Source organism: Balaenoptera physalus (assembly GCF_965194825.1).
Source record: "Balaenoptera physalus genome assembly, chromosome: 10".
NCBI classification, from domain to species: Eukaryota; Metazoa; Chordata; class Mammalia; order Artiodactyla; family Balaenopteridae; genus Balaenoptera; species Balaenoptera physalus.
The window spans coordinates 110,902,352-110,918,205 of record NC_138889.1 but is presented as its reverse complement, the minus strand read 5'-3'; the positions used below and the strand labels follow the sequence as shown (position 1 = coordinate 110,918,205).

General features: G+C 51.6%; 1 protein-coding gene across 7 annotated transcripts in view; it reads right to left on the bottom strand.

The window, feature by feature from the left end:
• The window catches only part of PPFIA1 (PTPRF interacting protein alpha 1), a 94,089-nt gene that overhangs the window by 37,041 nt on the left and 41,194 nt on the right, over positions 1-15,854 (bottom strand). For 4 of the 7 annotated variants that reach the window (XM_082409647.1, XM_082409648.1, XM_082409649.1 and 1 more), the window contains exons 8-15: positions 14,204-14,350; positions 12,642-12,776; positions 11,209-11,292; positions 8,984-9,115; positions 7,711-7,773; positions 6,555-6,634; positions 3,110-3,245; positions 72-295 (exon numbers count right to left, since the gene is read on the bottom strand). In XM_082409647.1, coding sequence (XP_082265773.1) covers positions 72-295; positions 3,110-3,245; positions 6,555-6,634; positions 7,711-7,773; positions 8,984-9,115; positions 11,209-11,292; positions 12,642-12,776; positions 14,204-14,350 — 1,001 coding nt within the window. Of the gene's footprint in view, positions 1-71; positions 296-3,109; positions 3,246-6,554; positions 6,635-7,710; positions 7,774-8,983; positions 9,116-10,508; positions 10,548-11,208; positions 11,293-11,668; positions 11,744-12,641; positions 12,777-14,203; positions 14,351-15,854 lie in introns of all 7 variants that reach the window. The other 3 variants (XM_082409651.1, XM_082409646.1, XM_082409645.1) reach the window with 2 other exon arrangements.

Here is a 15,854-nt window from a genome sequence, read left to right as displayed (position 1 = left end):
AGGCTTCTCTACGTAGCGACCACCCCTCAGAGACACCGTGCTTGTGGGGAGCCAGGCGCGGGCGCACGCACCGGATCTCTTTGTTGATGGCGTCCAGCTGCTCCTGAAGCATCATGGCCAGCGTCTGGGCGTCGGCCTGCCCGCTGGGCGACAGCAGGGTGGCCGAGCTGAAGAGGGTGTCCCTGTCGCCCTCGCCGTCAGACACGTCCGCGTCACTCTCGAACGCCTGGGCCACGCTGGCCAGCACGCTGGCTTGCTGGGCGCGCTCCCAGTCCTGCTCGTTCAGCGTCTGCACCTGTGCGTGAGAGGCCACGTCTCAACAGCAACGGTCACGGCAACTGCGGTCTACCAGAAACTTACAACAATTTTACACAGACACCCAGAAGATTCTGGAAAAATGGGTCACGCTTAGAAGCCACTGACATCTGCTAGGTGAGCAGTATTTAAGAAGTGGGCAGGAGGAGAATCTATTTCTTAGACGGCCTGGCGACATTCACGTCCTAGCCTGGACGGGAGGCAATCCTATGACGTTTTTCACAAGGCTGAGGCGACTGAGTCAGAAACAAAAACCGAAAATTAAAAAAATTAATTCCGTGCCACCATCAGCCAGGCTGAAGGGAAGTAAAAAAAAGTCCATCAGATCCAAAGCCGCTGGGTTCACCTCAGTTGCCATAACTTTTACCAGTGTCACCAAGTAACACGGTTCTCGGAGGTCCCTTCGTCCTCCCGCTTCTGAGGCTGGTCCAAACAAGTGCAGACACGAGCAGCCGCAGCAGCAGCAGGGCGACGGGATAGCCAGACCCCGACAGCCCTCAGGGCGCAGGGAGCCGCAACTCATGCTGCAAGGGCACCTCTGTGCACGGAGAGGGTGACGCTGTCATCAGAACATGCACGGAAGCAGCGTGCTCGCTGGGGCTCTGTGCTGCCTCTCCTCTGGGGCCATCTCACATCCCTTCCCTCCCCAAACCTCCTCCCGCCCCCCATCCCCACCTCCACGCTCAGCCCAGGGTCCTGCCTCCCGTTTCCCAGACACGACCTCAGAGTAACCGCGGGGCAGCCTCTAGACGCAGGCTCCCCGGCCCCCTGCCCCTGGGGCCTGTCTGTGCCCACGCACTCCATCTTCCTCCCTGACCCTCCCCAGGGCCGGGCCACCCCCTTCAGCTGGTCCAGGATCACCTGCCATCACTCCTCCTTCCCTGTGGCTAATCCACGTCCTAGGGGCTCATTCCCAACAGCCTCAGGATGTCCACTCCCTCCTCTCTCCTTAAAAGCACACAACAGGAACCACAGAACTCTCCCTCCACGGCTCCTTCCAGCAACCACTGCGTTTCCCTGAAAGCTCCCCAGGGCAGCCTCTACTCCGCCCCTTCCCTCCTCTGTCTCCCACTCTCTGCAAGCAGGTGTGGCTCCAGGGGGCTCCATGGAGCCCGCACGACTAAGTCCCCTCCCCCACGCTGCCCCAGCAGAGCATCGGAGCGTCTGGCTCACCGGGCCCCGCCCTCCCGGGCTACTCCTCACCCTCCTGCTGCCCCTCCTCAACCTCCCAACCTCTGAATCTGGGGTGCCCCACGGCTCTATCCTTGGACCTCATCTCTTGCTCCATAGGCACCCACCGGGTGACTATATCTGGCTCATGCCTTTAAATACCACCTGTACGCCCATGACCCCAAGTCTACCTCGGGTTGAGAGCTCTCCCGGGTCCAGGCTGGAACACCCAGCTGCCGACCTGACACATCCCCTTGGACATGTGCTGGGCCTGTCCACCTGAACAGGACCGAGGCCCAGATCCCAGCCTCCCCCGACCCGGCTATCTTCCTCACAGCAGGAAACAGACCCCAGCCTTGAGCTGCTCCCGGACCGCCCCTGCCCCCGTAGCCTACATCCAGTGCACCGGCCCGTCTTGCTGGCACGACCGTTACCTCCGAATGGCTACTTCCCCTCCCTTCCTCAGGTCTTTGCTCGAACGCCACCCTCCTGGAGACCCTCGCTGGCCACCCTGTTTAAAAATTATGATTCCCCTCCTTGTTTGGCAACTCGGGTACCCTTGGTTTCCTTTCCCTGCTTATTACCATCTGACAGGCTGTGGTGACTGAAAAACATGTCCATGAATTCTTTAAGCCTCCTCCCTTCAAGAGGCAGAGGGCAATTCTTCCCCGACCCCGTGAGGGAGGGCAGGATCAGAACGCAGCTCACTCAATGATCAGAACGCAGTGGAGGCAAAGGTGTGCAGCTCCCGAGACTGCGGCATGCAAGGCCTCTCCCCCGCGCTCTCGCAGAGGGAGTTCTGAGGAAAGCCAGCCCCATGAAGAGGTCCACACGGCACGGACCTGGGCCCTCTCGCCAACAGCCAGGTGAGGGAGTCTGAAAGCGTGCCACCCAGCCCCGGGGGAGCCTGCCGGTGGCGGCGACCTCAGGAGGCCCTGAGCCGGGCCCATCCCACTAAGATGCTCCCACATGCACACGAACTGTGGACTATTAAATGTTCACTGTGAAGCCACTAAGCTCTGCAGTGATTGGCTATGTAGCAGCAGATAAAGAATACACACAGCATATTTTATTTTACTTTCCATTTACTGCTGCCTCTCTCTTCTCACTAGGGTGTGCATGTTGGGGGCGGGTGTGTACAGGCATTTTGTCTGTTTTTAATTCTCTGCTGGAGCCCTAGGTCTGAGGATGCCTGGCCCAAACTAGCTGCTCACTGAATATGGGAGCTCAAAATACAGAGACGTATATAAAAAATATATGCCATGAAACGGACAAAAATATGAAGGCAGTTGAACTTCCAAATGAGAATTCTTCTCACTACAAGATGATGAATATGTGTATTCGTTTACTCTTAAGGACGACCTCAAACCTGTGCTAATCAGCGCTGTGCTGTGCCTTACAGTAGGGCACATTATCAAAATTTGTTCTTAAAAAAAAAAAAAAAAAAAGCTTGCCTTAAAAGTAAACTCTTAGCCAGTAAAAGGAAAATGGGGGGAGGGGAAGAGAGAAAGAGACCCATCAAGCTTTGTTTCAAAACAGTCTCAAAACCATAGGGTGAGGAGGCAAGTATCTCACAGAGCACAGGCCCCGGGATAGGGGGTGGGGCGGGGGCGGGGGCCCTTGCCTTGGAAGGCTCGTCGCGCAGCGCTGCCAGCCGGCCTTTCTGGGGGCGTCGCAACACCGCACTGCTGCTGAAGGAGTCCGAGGGCCCGTCTGCCATGGGGAACCTGAAATCTGGGACGCTGCCCAAGTGGGGTCGGCTGAAACACGGGGGAAGAAAAAGGTCATTATTAGGAGAAAAGTGACCTCACTTTGTTGGCCGAGCCAGAACCTGTCAACTTGGAAAATAAGTGATGTCACAGGAAAAGGTCACCCAGGAGGGCACCGCTCTCCCGCTCCAACAGCAACCCACCGCCTGCCCCACCAGCTGGAAAACTTCCACATCCAGGAAAACCAGTGCAGACACAAGGACATGCAGGTGACAGCGACGGAATCCAGCTGTCTGTGGTGTACAGGGGTCTGTGGTCCACCTGGGAACCCGCCCTCAGGTCAAGGTGTTGGGCCCGGCACCTGCTCTGCTTCTTCCTTGACATCCACACCTCCCCTCTGGCCTTCAGCTGTTCTCTCCTTTACTGTTTGGGCCAAGATCCCCAGTGTGAAGCCCATCAATCACAAACACTCCTCTACCTGGAACACCGTCTATACCGCTCACAGCGCCTCAGACAAACCAGCAGCAGAAACCCCTCTGAACCACGGCTTAGAGCTTAGATGGACTGGTGTTTCCGAATCGAAAGCAGAGTCCTGGGTGTAATTAGATTAACGATCAAGACTCTAGGCTGAAGAAGTCCCAGAACAGGTGGTTGGGGCCCTGAGCATGATGACAGAAACCTGGCGTGGGTGTCAGGAGACACCCCGGTCAGTGGAGGCGCGGCCCAGCCTTGACCGTGGGCCCACCTGCACCGCGGGCCCAGCCCAGGAGCTGCTCGGCCCTTGTCTCTGGGAAGAAGGGTGGCGCCTTCATTTGCAGGAGTCCTGAAATCTGGGAAACAGACTCCATTCCCCTGAGGAGAGTAAGCGCTCCTCACACCCCTTGCAGAGCGGGCCAGGACCACGTGCTAGCTCAGCCTCCTCTGGTGCACGCACTGCTCGACATTTTTAAAAGAAACGTCTTCAAGTGTTGCATAGGATTTATCCCTTGTTTGCAGGAGATCAAAGTCTGGAATCTCCCTTGAACCGCAACTGTCTCTCCCATCCCCTCTGGCCTCATTCCTAAGGAAACTGCTCCTTCTTTCTCAGCATGACTTCTACCCAACTGCTTGGGGGCCACAGCACACTTCGAAATCGGGTGAAAGCTACGACACAAAATCCCACACGTGCTTTTGGTGGCAGGCGGATCCTCTTAAGTCCACAAACGCCCCCGGGTTCTGTCGCCCCGCGGCAGTCATTTCCCAGTCTCCTTACGGAGCCCACCCACCATCTTTCTCCCCCACTCATCAACCGAGGCTGGCTTTCCTCCCAGAAGATCTCAGACACAAGGTGACCGATTTCACTGTGATGTCCTGCCAAACAAGCCGAGCCTGCCCTTCCTATGAGCCATCTTTTCAGTCCTCCCTCCGCACCCCGAGGCCCCACTCCCCACCTGCTGTGATCCGTCTTTTCCCATTTCTACAGCTCCCGACCACCTCTCTGCTAAGCCACTTGACGTTACACCTCTAGAGCTGCCTCCTTGAAACATCCCCTCCCGCAGTACCCAGCCCCTCCAGCCCACTGTCTTCAGAGCACAGAGTCCGCCTACAGCCCCTGCTGCGCCATCAGAGCAGAGCCTCCCACCCCGCGGCCCCCCTGCGCCATCAGAGCACAGAGCCCCCCCCGCGCCCCTGCGCCATCAGAGCACAGAGACCCCCTCCACCCCCCTGCTCCATCAGAGCACAGAGCCCCCCCTCCACCCCCCTGCGCCATCAGAGCACAGAGCCCCTACCGCCCCCCTGCGCCATCAGAGCACAGAGCCCCCCCCCACGCCCCTGCGCCATCAGAGCACAGAGCCCCCCCCCACGCCCCTGCGCCATCAGAGCACAGAGACCCCCCCGCCCCCCTGCACCATCAGAGCACAGAGCCCCCCCCACACGCCCCTGCGCCATCAGAGCACAGAGCCCCCCCTCCACCCCCCTGCGCCAGAGCACAGAGCCCCCCCCTCCACCCCCCTGCACCATCAGAGCACAGAGCCCCCCCTCCACCCCCCTGCGCCAGAGCACAGAGCCCCCCCCTCCACCCCCCTGCGCCATCAGAGCACAGAGCCCCCCCTCCACCCCCCTGCGCCAGAGCACAGAGCCCCCCCTCCACCCCCCTGCACCACCAGAGCACAGAGCGCCCCCCCCGCACCATCAAAGTACAGAGCCCCCCCCCCGCCCCCCTGCACCATCAGAGCAAGAGCTGCTTCCTCGTCCTTCACTTGCACTGTCACACATGGCTCTGGTGACCATGCCCAAGGCTTCTCCATTGAAAACCCCCGCAACTGTGCCAGCCCTTCGGTTCTGGCACCTGCGCCCCCTTCATTACTCAAAGTCCCAGAAGAGTAACAGGCTGTGTCCACCTCCTCCTCCTCCAGGTACCCGCACGGTCCTCCTCACACTCGCCTCATCTACCCCGTAAGCAGGGGTCTGCCTCCACCTCTGACCTCACCCTAGAGGCCCTTAGCCAGCAAGTCCAGCGATGCCGCCGTCCCGGTCTTCCTCCACCCCCCCACCCCTCCGTCTGTAAGCACACACACTCTCCTTGAAATTCTACCCCCCGGTGGTTTTGGAGACAGGGAAAGTTTCTGGCTCTGCCTCTATCTTCCTTGATTTCTCTTTTTTTCTAGAAGGAGGTTCAGCAGGGACCCTAGACCCTGATGGTCCCCTACGTTTGCAAATGCAGAAATATTTGCATAGGCTCCAAACTGTCTCCTAAATCACGATTCAAGCAGGAGTCTCTTTCCTACAGATGAATGAATGTCACCAGTTAAGCTCTTCAATAACTTTTGCTAAAGTTTAACTCTCACTTGATGACCATTTTCCACAAAGAAAGCAAAGAAAAATTTCAATAGCTTAATAAGAATTATTGCCCCTATAATGACAAGTAAGAAAAAAATCAGGATGCTGAGTAATTTGCTCAACTCATTCACAAGCCAGGTGATTCCTCCCACGGCAGCCAACGTCACGTCATGTCTCAGTAAATTTTAAAATGACTACAAGTCGTTAACCTTCTGCGATTCTGAAGAAACACCAGTGTCACAGTCTGTCAGGTCCCTCAGATGAATACACCCAAATATTAACGAGCCACCCCCCCCCCCTCCAAACCGCCTCCTGTGGTTTTGAGTCTTATCAGTAATGTGACTGCCACTCTCCCAGGTACCGAGTTCTAACCTTAGGAATGATGTTTTACTCTTCCATCTAGCCTGCCACTAAGCTACAGGCTCCTTGAGGCACGACCAAGAGCTATACCCACCCAGTTATACTGTCCACACAGCCATGACACGCCCCTGTATACCCACGACAGTGCTGAGCAGAGCTGTGACCTGGGGAACGTCCTACCCGTGGTGTAGGGGAGCCCCTCTCAGCACCGTCTGGTCCAGTTCAGCTCTCAAGGCTTCCAGGGTTAGTACGAGCTGATCCTACAAAACAGCAAATGACATAACACTGCACCTATTGCTTTCAGGATATAAAATGACTTGCATCAAAATGTGCTCAAATGCTCAACAAAACCATAACAGGTTACATTAGCAGTTATAAATTCCAAACATTTTAATTCTGAGAAAATTTTCTCCAAGAGTCCTATAGCAAACATAAACGCTCAGACCAGTATTAACTTTATAAACCGTAGTGAACAAAAAGTTACATCTTGGTCATAGAAAAGCTCTCAGAAGAGAAACACCAAGCCATTAACAATAATGAATTCTGAGAGAAGCTGAACTTGGGGCAGGGGTGGGGGACACACACGCAGGATTCACTCTCCATCGCACTCGCTCCTCTGCATTGTTTTTAGCTGTCTACACCAAGCTCACATCCACTCACGTGCCATCTCTACTCCCAACGTCACTTCCTCACAGGGCAAAGCAACAAGGCAGACTGCCAGAGTTTCTGAGTCAATGGACAGCCTTCCTGCCCTGCGCTGTGGGCCACAGCTGCCACTCGCCTCACGTGGCTACTGAGCACGCCTGAGATGGGCCACCCCAAAGCGCCAAGCGCTGTGGCCAGAAACCACACCGCAGGTTTCAAAGACTCAAGGGGGAGAGAAGAACGTAAAGTAGCTCATTCGTTTTTAGAGCAATTATACGATAACGTTCTGACTACATTAGGTAAAATACAATAAAATTAACTTCACCTGTTTCTTTCTACTGTTTTAAACGTGGCTACTAGGAAATTTTAGATTACATATGTGGCTCTTATTATCTTTCTGATGGACGGTACTGTTCCACATGAAAGGCTCCTGCTTTGTTTCAGCTTTCAAATGAACCGAGAAAGGACTCAGAATTCTGAACCACATGCACCTGCTGGACTCTAAATCCATCTAAAATACAAACGCGTTCCACATACAAATCCAGGAGTGCTGTACATGTTATAGCAGTGGCCTAGCCATAAAGAAAGTGTAACTCAACTTCTGCTGAACAGCTGTAGTAATTATAATAACAACGAACCCAGCTCAATTCAGCTCTTAACAGATTTCTAAACAATCTAGAGATTGAAGCACCTTATCATGTTGCATTTCTTCTAATTGCTTTTTTGCATTTTCAACTTCTCGTAGGAGGGAATTCTGAAAAAGATATAAATAGCCTTTTAGTGTTAATTCTTAAAAATGTTCCATGTACTATATGGTGGCTACAGCTGTTTCAAACAGTAAAGCACCGCGGGACGGAATGGGCCACGTGAACATACTAATGGGCAGATCACGCTCCCAGAGTAAAATGCCAGCCACGAGGCCAGATGACAACTTTTAATAATAACTTGTACATATAAAATTTCCTTCTTCACAGACTGATTTTCTAGATATAAGGAGGTCAAGTTCATGGGGTAAGTTAAACTGGTTTATACCGGCTTTCAGCTTTTGCAGTTCAGTGGTCACTCGGGAAACCGGCACAAGTTTCACATGCAAAATTCAAATCTGAGACAAAAATATTCCTACCTTAGGGCCGGCCCGCAGATCAGGGAGGAAGTGAGGTAACTGCCCTATGTGGTCTCTAGTAATGCATTTCATCATGGGTTTTGTGTAAAATAAAATGTGCCACATAATTAGTAGTAATCACTGGTCTCTCCCAAACAAGCATCACCCCAGGTGCCAATCTCAGGAAGATTCTTGGGACTCATCTTTAGGGCACTGGTGCAGACAGGACAGGTTTTTTATCAAACCTGAACCAAAGTGTCACCCATCAGAGCTTCTCTGACATAGATTCTCGGCTACTCCTTTACTCTGGTTACAGCTAAAGTAGTTCCATGATGAGAGTAGCAAGACTCCGGGCTTAGACATTTTCCAAACCAAATGAAAAGAGAGAAGGCTGGAGGTGGAATATGAGAACGCTTGTTTTTAGATGGTTAAATCTTTTATATTACATCACATAAAAGAGACAGAAATAAACTTCTAATGCAAGAGCAATGAAGGGGTGAGGGTGGACCTAGAAAATTCTGGCACAGGTGCTGATAAACTCGGCCCGTCAGCCAGATCCGGCTCACTGCCGACTCCTCTAAGTTTTAGTGGCACACAACCACGTCCATTCCTTTACGGATTGCCTGTGGCTGCTTTCATGCTACTTAATTGATCAGCATGAACTTCTTCTACTCAATTACTCACAATAAGTAAACGCCTACGATATTTACTACGTGGTTGGCCCTCTATGGAAACAGTTCTCCAACTCTTGTTCTGGAGAGTAAGAATGATAGGCAATTTCCCATACACACAGCCTGGGCAAGGACATAACCACTGGCGCCCCTTTTGCAAAGGGGCCTTCAGGGACGTTGTGCTAGCACACCTTATCTTCGAGAGCTGCCATTCTCTCTTTAAGATGAAGCTGAAGCCTCTCGTTAGATTCTGAAAGAAGCTTGTCAACAGTGTCTGATAAACGTTTATTGTGTTCTTCATTCATTTTTTCTCTCTGCCTTGCCTAAAACAGGAAAAACAAAAACTTATAAACTTCAAGAACAAGTATGGTCATTGTTTTAAAAGCGCCAAGGAGCGACGCCATGGCCGGCCTGTGCCCTGGCTCCCCAGGCTGCCCCTCCCACTGCCGTCTCCGGTGGACTCTGCACCGTCACCAGAACCCACTCGGTCACCAGAGTTGACTGCAGGTGCAGAGAAAGGTCCCTCCCACTGCTTCAGTTCAACACAGCACCCAGGGGGCCTCATTAGTGTCACCAGCTATTAGCTGTCAGATGGACTCAGGGAGCAGATTTACATGCAGAAAACAAGCATATTTTAAAGGGGATCAGCTTACATACACACTGGAGGGGGAACTTCCCAGCATGTAAACAGAAGCTTGAATCTGGATTAAGGCGGTAAAATGAATTCAACTTATAAAGCAAAAGGTAAAAAATTTCATTTTGGGAAAAAAACCAGTGGAGATAGACTTTCACATGTTTTTCTTTATACTCTTAACATCACCTGAATTCTTTGTAATGATAATTTATACTAAAAAACTAGAAATAATTACCGCAAGTAATTTTTAAATGTAATAAAATTGGTAAGTCTGTGTTTTATAAAACTAGCATCAACTTCATGGTTTCAAAAGCTTATTTTCACCCTACATCCTGAACGAACACAGACGAAAAGGGGAGGGGACACAGAGTGCTGACAGACAGCGCACGTCAGGGCGGGTCCCCTCGGCGGGTCTCCCTTTTCTCCTAGGTTGTTGGAAGCACTAAGTACAAAGCGCTCAGAACCACGCCCAAAACACAGCAACCACCATCATCTAGAAGAGACCCAGCTCACCGTACGATAAGGCTGTCAGCGTTCAAATTTTTTTTTAAATTAATTAATTAATTTATTTATTTATTTTTGGCTGCGTTGGGTCTTTGTTGCTGCATGTGGGCTTTCTCTAGCCACGGCGAGTGGGGGCTACTCTTGGTTGCGACGCGCGGGCTTCTCACTGCGGTGGCTCCTCTTGTTGCGGAGCGCAGGCTTCAGTGGTCGTGGCACGCGGGCTCAGTAGTTGTGGCACAAGGGCTTAGTTGCTCCGCGGCACGTGGGATCTTCCCAGACCAGGGCTCGAACCCGTGTCACCTGCACTGGCAGGTGGGTTCTTAACCACTGCGCCACCAGGAAAGTCCCTCAAATACTTTTAAAGCAAAACCACTTAAAAGTTTGCTTTGAATTGCCTTAGTCATAAACAGCATCCCTATCTCAACGAGTTCTGGAAATAATGAAGTGCACCCCTCAAGCGGTGAGAGTCGAATTCTCTCTGCCTAAGAGGGGAGGGCGTGTGCCTGTGTCGGGGGCAGGGGCGCCTGTCATGCGGATCTCTTGATGGGAGGCAGACGCTTTCCTTCCTGGAAGCTCACGTTTGATGCTCTGCAGTCCAGGCCCAGGAACGCCGCTTCCTGTTGGTGACAATATTGATGTCGCACGCCTGGATCTGGGGCCACCACTCGCTCTATTTCCTGGATGTTCCATCTCGCCGTGTGACCAACTCTTCCAGGAAAACTCTCTCAGGACTCAGCTGACGTGAGCCTCCACCACCACACTTTCCTGATGCTCCTTTTTATCCCAGCTCAACTACGGTTTTCCTCCTGCTCAGGAACGGCCATCCCTACGTCTACCTTTGTGTCTGGAACAATACTTTGGGATTCAGGACAGAGATCAGGCCCGTGACCTGAATCTGGGACTCCAGTGCCACACCCCAGGCAAGCAGACCCAACACCTGGGACGCTGTGCCTTAAATTCCATGGGCACCCCGGGCTGGCACCTCAGGCTTGTTTGAGGGGGGCCTGTAAGGTCCCACCTGTACCTGGAGCCGCTCCCACACCAGGCTGGTCAGAGCGGCAGGCAGCCCCCGCCCCCCGACACACCGCCTGCGGGCAACCACGTGGTGGGTGCACCGACCAGCAGACAGCGTGCAGATGAGGCCACGCACTGAATACGTTCGGCAGGTAGGGGGGCGGGGAGCAGCAGAGAAAGGGGGCGCCGTGTGCTGCTCGAGCCGCGTCCCCCACGTCCCCCGGGTCCCGGCGCGGCGCTTGGCCTCTCCGCCCGGACACGTACCCGCTGCAGCTCCTGATGCTTCTCCTCCAACTGTGCCTCCATCTGGCGCAGCCTCTCCTCGATGTTGCCGTGTCTCTCTTCGGCCTGTCAGCAAAGAATGGTGTCAATTCAGCTCACAGCTGCCCCTTCCTGACAACACGCGGGAACGACCGCAGCAGCAGCAAGCAGGGCGCGCTCTGTGGGAGTCCGCGCCCCGTGCTCCGTGGAAGGCACGCGCTGGCGTCTGCTCACACGTCCTGCGCGGCCTCACGCGTGACACTGCGAGGCAATCCACCCTCTCGGGCAGGTGACCGGGGCGTGACTGGCGCTGGTGATCGACTTGTGAGAGAAGACGTGCTCCCCCCACCCCAGGTCCCACACCCGTGGGCTGCGTTTCCGCCCCAGCCTCAGGCTGCTTTGGGTGAGTCAGCATGGGAAGCGGGAAGCGGCAAGCACAGTGAGAGCCGTGTACACGTTCTACCTTCCTAAGCTGGGAAGTAAGTTCGAACAGTTTAGCTTCCTTAGTGGCAGAGTTTCCAGAAGACAAAAGGTCAGACTACAAGGCCGACCAGGGACAGGAGAGATGACAGGGGAGAAAAGAAACTGAGACTTTAAATGCAGATCACGAAGGGAAAAAAAAAGTGCTTCTGTTACAGCTGTCAGCAATGAACTCGCTCTAAGGAAGGTCTGCGAGCACCTGACGCCATCTGCCCACCCCGGGTCTGCCCGGCCCCCTCAGCAGCTCACTGAGCTCCAGGCAGGCAACACAAAGCTCCTGACGGATGCGCCAGCACAGGCCAGGGCCCGCGCCTCCGTGCCTGGCCAGTGCCTGCTGGCAGTGCAGGACCGTGCCTTAAAGGCCGGGCCGTTGGCTGGTCGTGCGCCTCCTCCCCCCGTGTGGACGAGCCGCCCCCACCGCCGCTGCATCACCCGGACACCGCCTCTCATCTGCCGGCTCTCCGGGGACGGTGAGGACCGTGAGGGCAGGGACCGGGTCTTGCACATGCCCCACCATGATTTGTTGAACCAGCGAATGAATAAAGACTCAAAAACTTGTTTATTACAAAGTTACTTTGGCGGTCTTCAAAAGAGAATGGGGTTTTCCTATGTCTGAGAAAAACTACCCTGCCCTTACACAAAGCTTCTATCCTAACCTTGGAGTTGCTGACTTAAGTAGCTCCAAGCAGCAGTGACTCTGAGCTGAGGCACCCCGGGGACACACAAAACACATCTGACAAAACCGGAGGGAAAATAATGTAGGGATGACACAGAAGCAGGGATAACGTCTGACATTCAAAACTGCTCCAGTCTCAAACAGCACAGCACTGAAAACAAGTCTGAGCTGCTTGGTGGATTTAGGTGCCCTGACAAGACCACAACGATAAGGAGCGTGAACAAATCATCCTCAAGGCCAAACTCTGGCGTCTGGCCCGCGAGGAGACCCAGGGCAGCACCTTGGAGAGCGCGGCCACCCGCTGGGCCAGCTCCGCCTCCACCTCGGGGAGCGTCTCCGCTCTCCGCAGGGTCTGCTGCAGCTTCTGCTCAGCCAGCTCCAGGCGTTCTTGCAACTGGCGGTTCTTATCCTCCGTCTACATAGGGAGAGCAAAGCGTCAAAACGGGGCAAATGGCTCAGCCATTTCCATTTTTAATAGTCTACTAAATTAGTTCTGATGGAAGCACAGCTGTTTTGGCAGCTGCTTCACAGTGAATATTTTCTTTCTGTGAAGAGCGCACACCCACTTTCTTGGGCTTGATTTCAATGTGCAAAACACCTCTTGCCAAAGTATTTGCTCTTCCTAAATACCCCCAAAGAAGTCTTAAAACACACACACGCACACACACACACACACACACACACACACAAGTTCCTATACGTTAAAGCAAACCCGTTTTCTGTAGGAGCTTATTTATTCTTACTGACAAGTTAAGGAAAGAAGGGTTCAGTACTAACGCTTCTTAAAACATCGTCAGAATCATCATTTGAAGGGAACCCTACTGACAACAGGCTGCCACGGGCACGTAAGCCAAAACACAGCTTTCATCTCCTTTGAAACCCAGACCTGCTAAGAGTGCGCCTAAGGGAATACTGGTCAAGTTTTAGCTTTGTAAACGTAGGGTCATTCTTTTAGAAAATCCTCTTACTCTGAAAAATTTTCAGTGTAGAAAATTTAGACAGATTTTTCTTTCTTTAAAAAAGGGAAAATGTTAAAACATCTATATAAGCTCAGTTCCTGAGAGGTTAACACTTGTTTCCATGCAGCTTTCTTCTGTTTTCTGTGTGCATATATCTCTATGTACATATACAAACAATAGATTATGCTTTAAAACCCTCAGAAAATAACAGCACATGGTACGTAGCATTTTCTGATCTGCCTTTTAAAGTCATTAATTTGAACATTTTAATGCTCTTAATTAGCATTCCACACTGTAAATTTTAATGGCTTTCTAGTATTTTATTTTTATTTTGGGGCCAACGATGCACTTCATAACACACCAGACGAACTCAGTTTGTTTTTCAGAAGCCAGGTTTGGCTCCCTGGCTAACTCTTGGTTATCTGAGGCCACAGAGAAACAGGAGCAAGCGAGGCTACCCAGGCCACAGGAGGCACAAACCTCACCACTCAGACCGCGTCTCTCCATCCGCCATTCACCACAGCGACCCCAGTTACCAACAGGCAGCCAGCTGCCCTGAAGATCTTTGCCTCTCTCTGCTCTTTTGGTAAAAATGCTAACAAGCAACAAAAGAGTCAGGAGTGTAGCTCCACAAAATGGTTAAACCAAATCCTAAAAAATGAAAACCTGTAAATTGCAGTCACCCACAATTTTTTAACAATTTACTTTATTCTAGTACAGTTGATTTACAATGTACACCACACTTCTGAACATAATATTCTAAGATCATAAAAACTTTACGCTGGGACTTGATTTCCAACATGGAAGTCACAGGAAAAGGTCTTCCCCCCTTCATTAGTAATTAATTAATAAAAGCCAGGCAAAATTTGATAAAAACCACTACCTGTCGATGCATAGACTCCTTATTTGCAATTTCATTTTCCAGTTTATCGTTGAGGTCGTGCACAGAGGTGGCTTCACGTTGTGCTGCGAGGTAGCGTTTCTCTAGAGTAGTGACTCTCTCTTCCATGTCTTCCTTCTGGGCCATGGCCTACATCGGGCATTTCAGAGGGAGAGAAGGGAAGTAACCAATACGTAACACACGGGTGCACTCAGAGAGAGAATAAACTGGGCTGAATCCTAAGTTTCAAATCAAATATAAAATTACTGTCCTCAAAATTAAATTGATAGACATGCCAGTTTTCTCCGATGTGAATGAAAACACACCTACCTCAAATATCATAAATATTCACCAAGTAATTAGCACTCATCTGTCTTTTTTATTTTTTTATTTTAATATTTATTTATTTATTTATTTTGACTGCGCTGGGTTTAAGTTGCGAAATGCAGGATCTTTGTTGCGGCATGTGAACTCTTAGTTGCGGTGTGCAGGATCTAGTTCCCTGACCAGGGATCGAACCCGGGCCCCCTGAATTGGGAGCACGGAGTCTTACCCACTGGCCCACCAGGGAAATTCCAGCACTCATCTGTCTTAATGCTATGTCTGGCCACTCAGTTTACCAAGCTCATCCTTTTCTACATAGTATTACCAAAAAAAAAAAAAAAAAGTATAATAAAATATCCTGTTATTGCAAGAATTCCAGGAGGGGAAGGTATCTGCCAGGAAGACAGGACCTCTGTTTGGCTCACGGTACAGGTGGGCTGCACCCACAACTGGGAGCAGCCTCTCAACAGATACAACATTGAGATATGTGTCTCATTTTCTTGGGTAAAAGTTGGATGAAATCTCATCCAATTACCACAGAATTAAAGTAATAATATTAACAAATGGAAACAGAACTCAAAGTTTAATACAACTGGGGACTTCCCTGGTGGCCCAGTGGTTAGGAATCTGCCTGCCAGTGCAGGGGACGTGGGTTTGATCCCTGGTCCGGGAAGATCCCACGTGCCGTGGAGCAACTAAGCCCGTGCGCCACAACTACCGAGCCTGAGAGCCACAACTACTGAGCCTGCGAGCCACAACTGAGCCCACGCGCCACAACTACTGAGCCTGCGCTCTAGAGCCTGCGAGCCACAACTACTGAGCCTGCGCTCTAGAGCCTGCGAGCCACAACTACTGAGCTTGTGCGCCACAACTACTGAAGCCCGCGCACATAGAGCCCGTGCTCCACAACAAGAGAAGCCACCGCAATGAGAAGCCCATGCACCGCAACAAGAGTAGCCCCCGCTCGCCAAAACTAAAGAAAGCCCGCAACGAAGACCCAATGCAGCCAAAAATAAATAAAATTGAAAACAAACAAACAAAAAAAGTTTAATACAACTGGAAGCAGCCTTCTAAAGCCTAATTCTTCTAAAGCAAAATTATATTACATAGTATCAAACGCTGAAACTAGGACCTGAACTTTCTGCTACTGCAATTCCTGTCCCCCAGCTAAAAATCCACTTCAGGTCCCTCCCTGTTCACTAAGTAACCAATATTAGCAAAGTCTTAATATTAAAAGTGGCAAGTCTTAAAAATTTTTTTTCAAAATTCTCTGCATATTAAACTCTGCCACTTCACCTCCTCCTGTTGCCAAAGAATAATGTAAATCGGT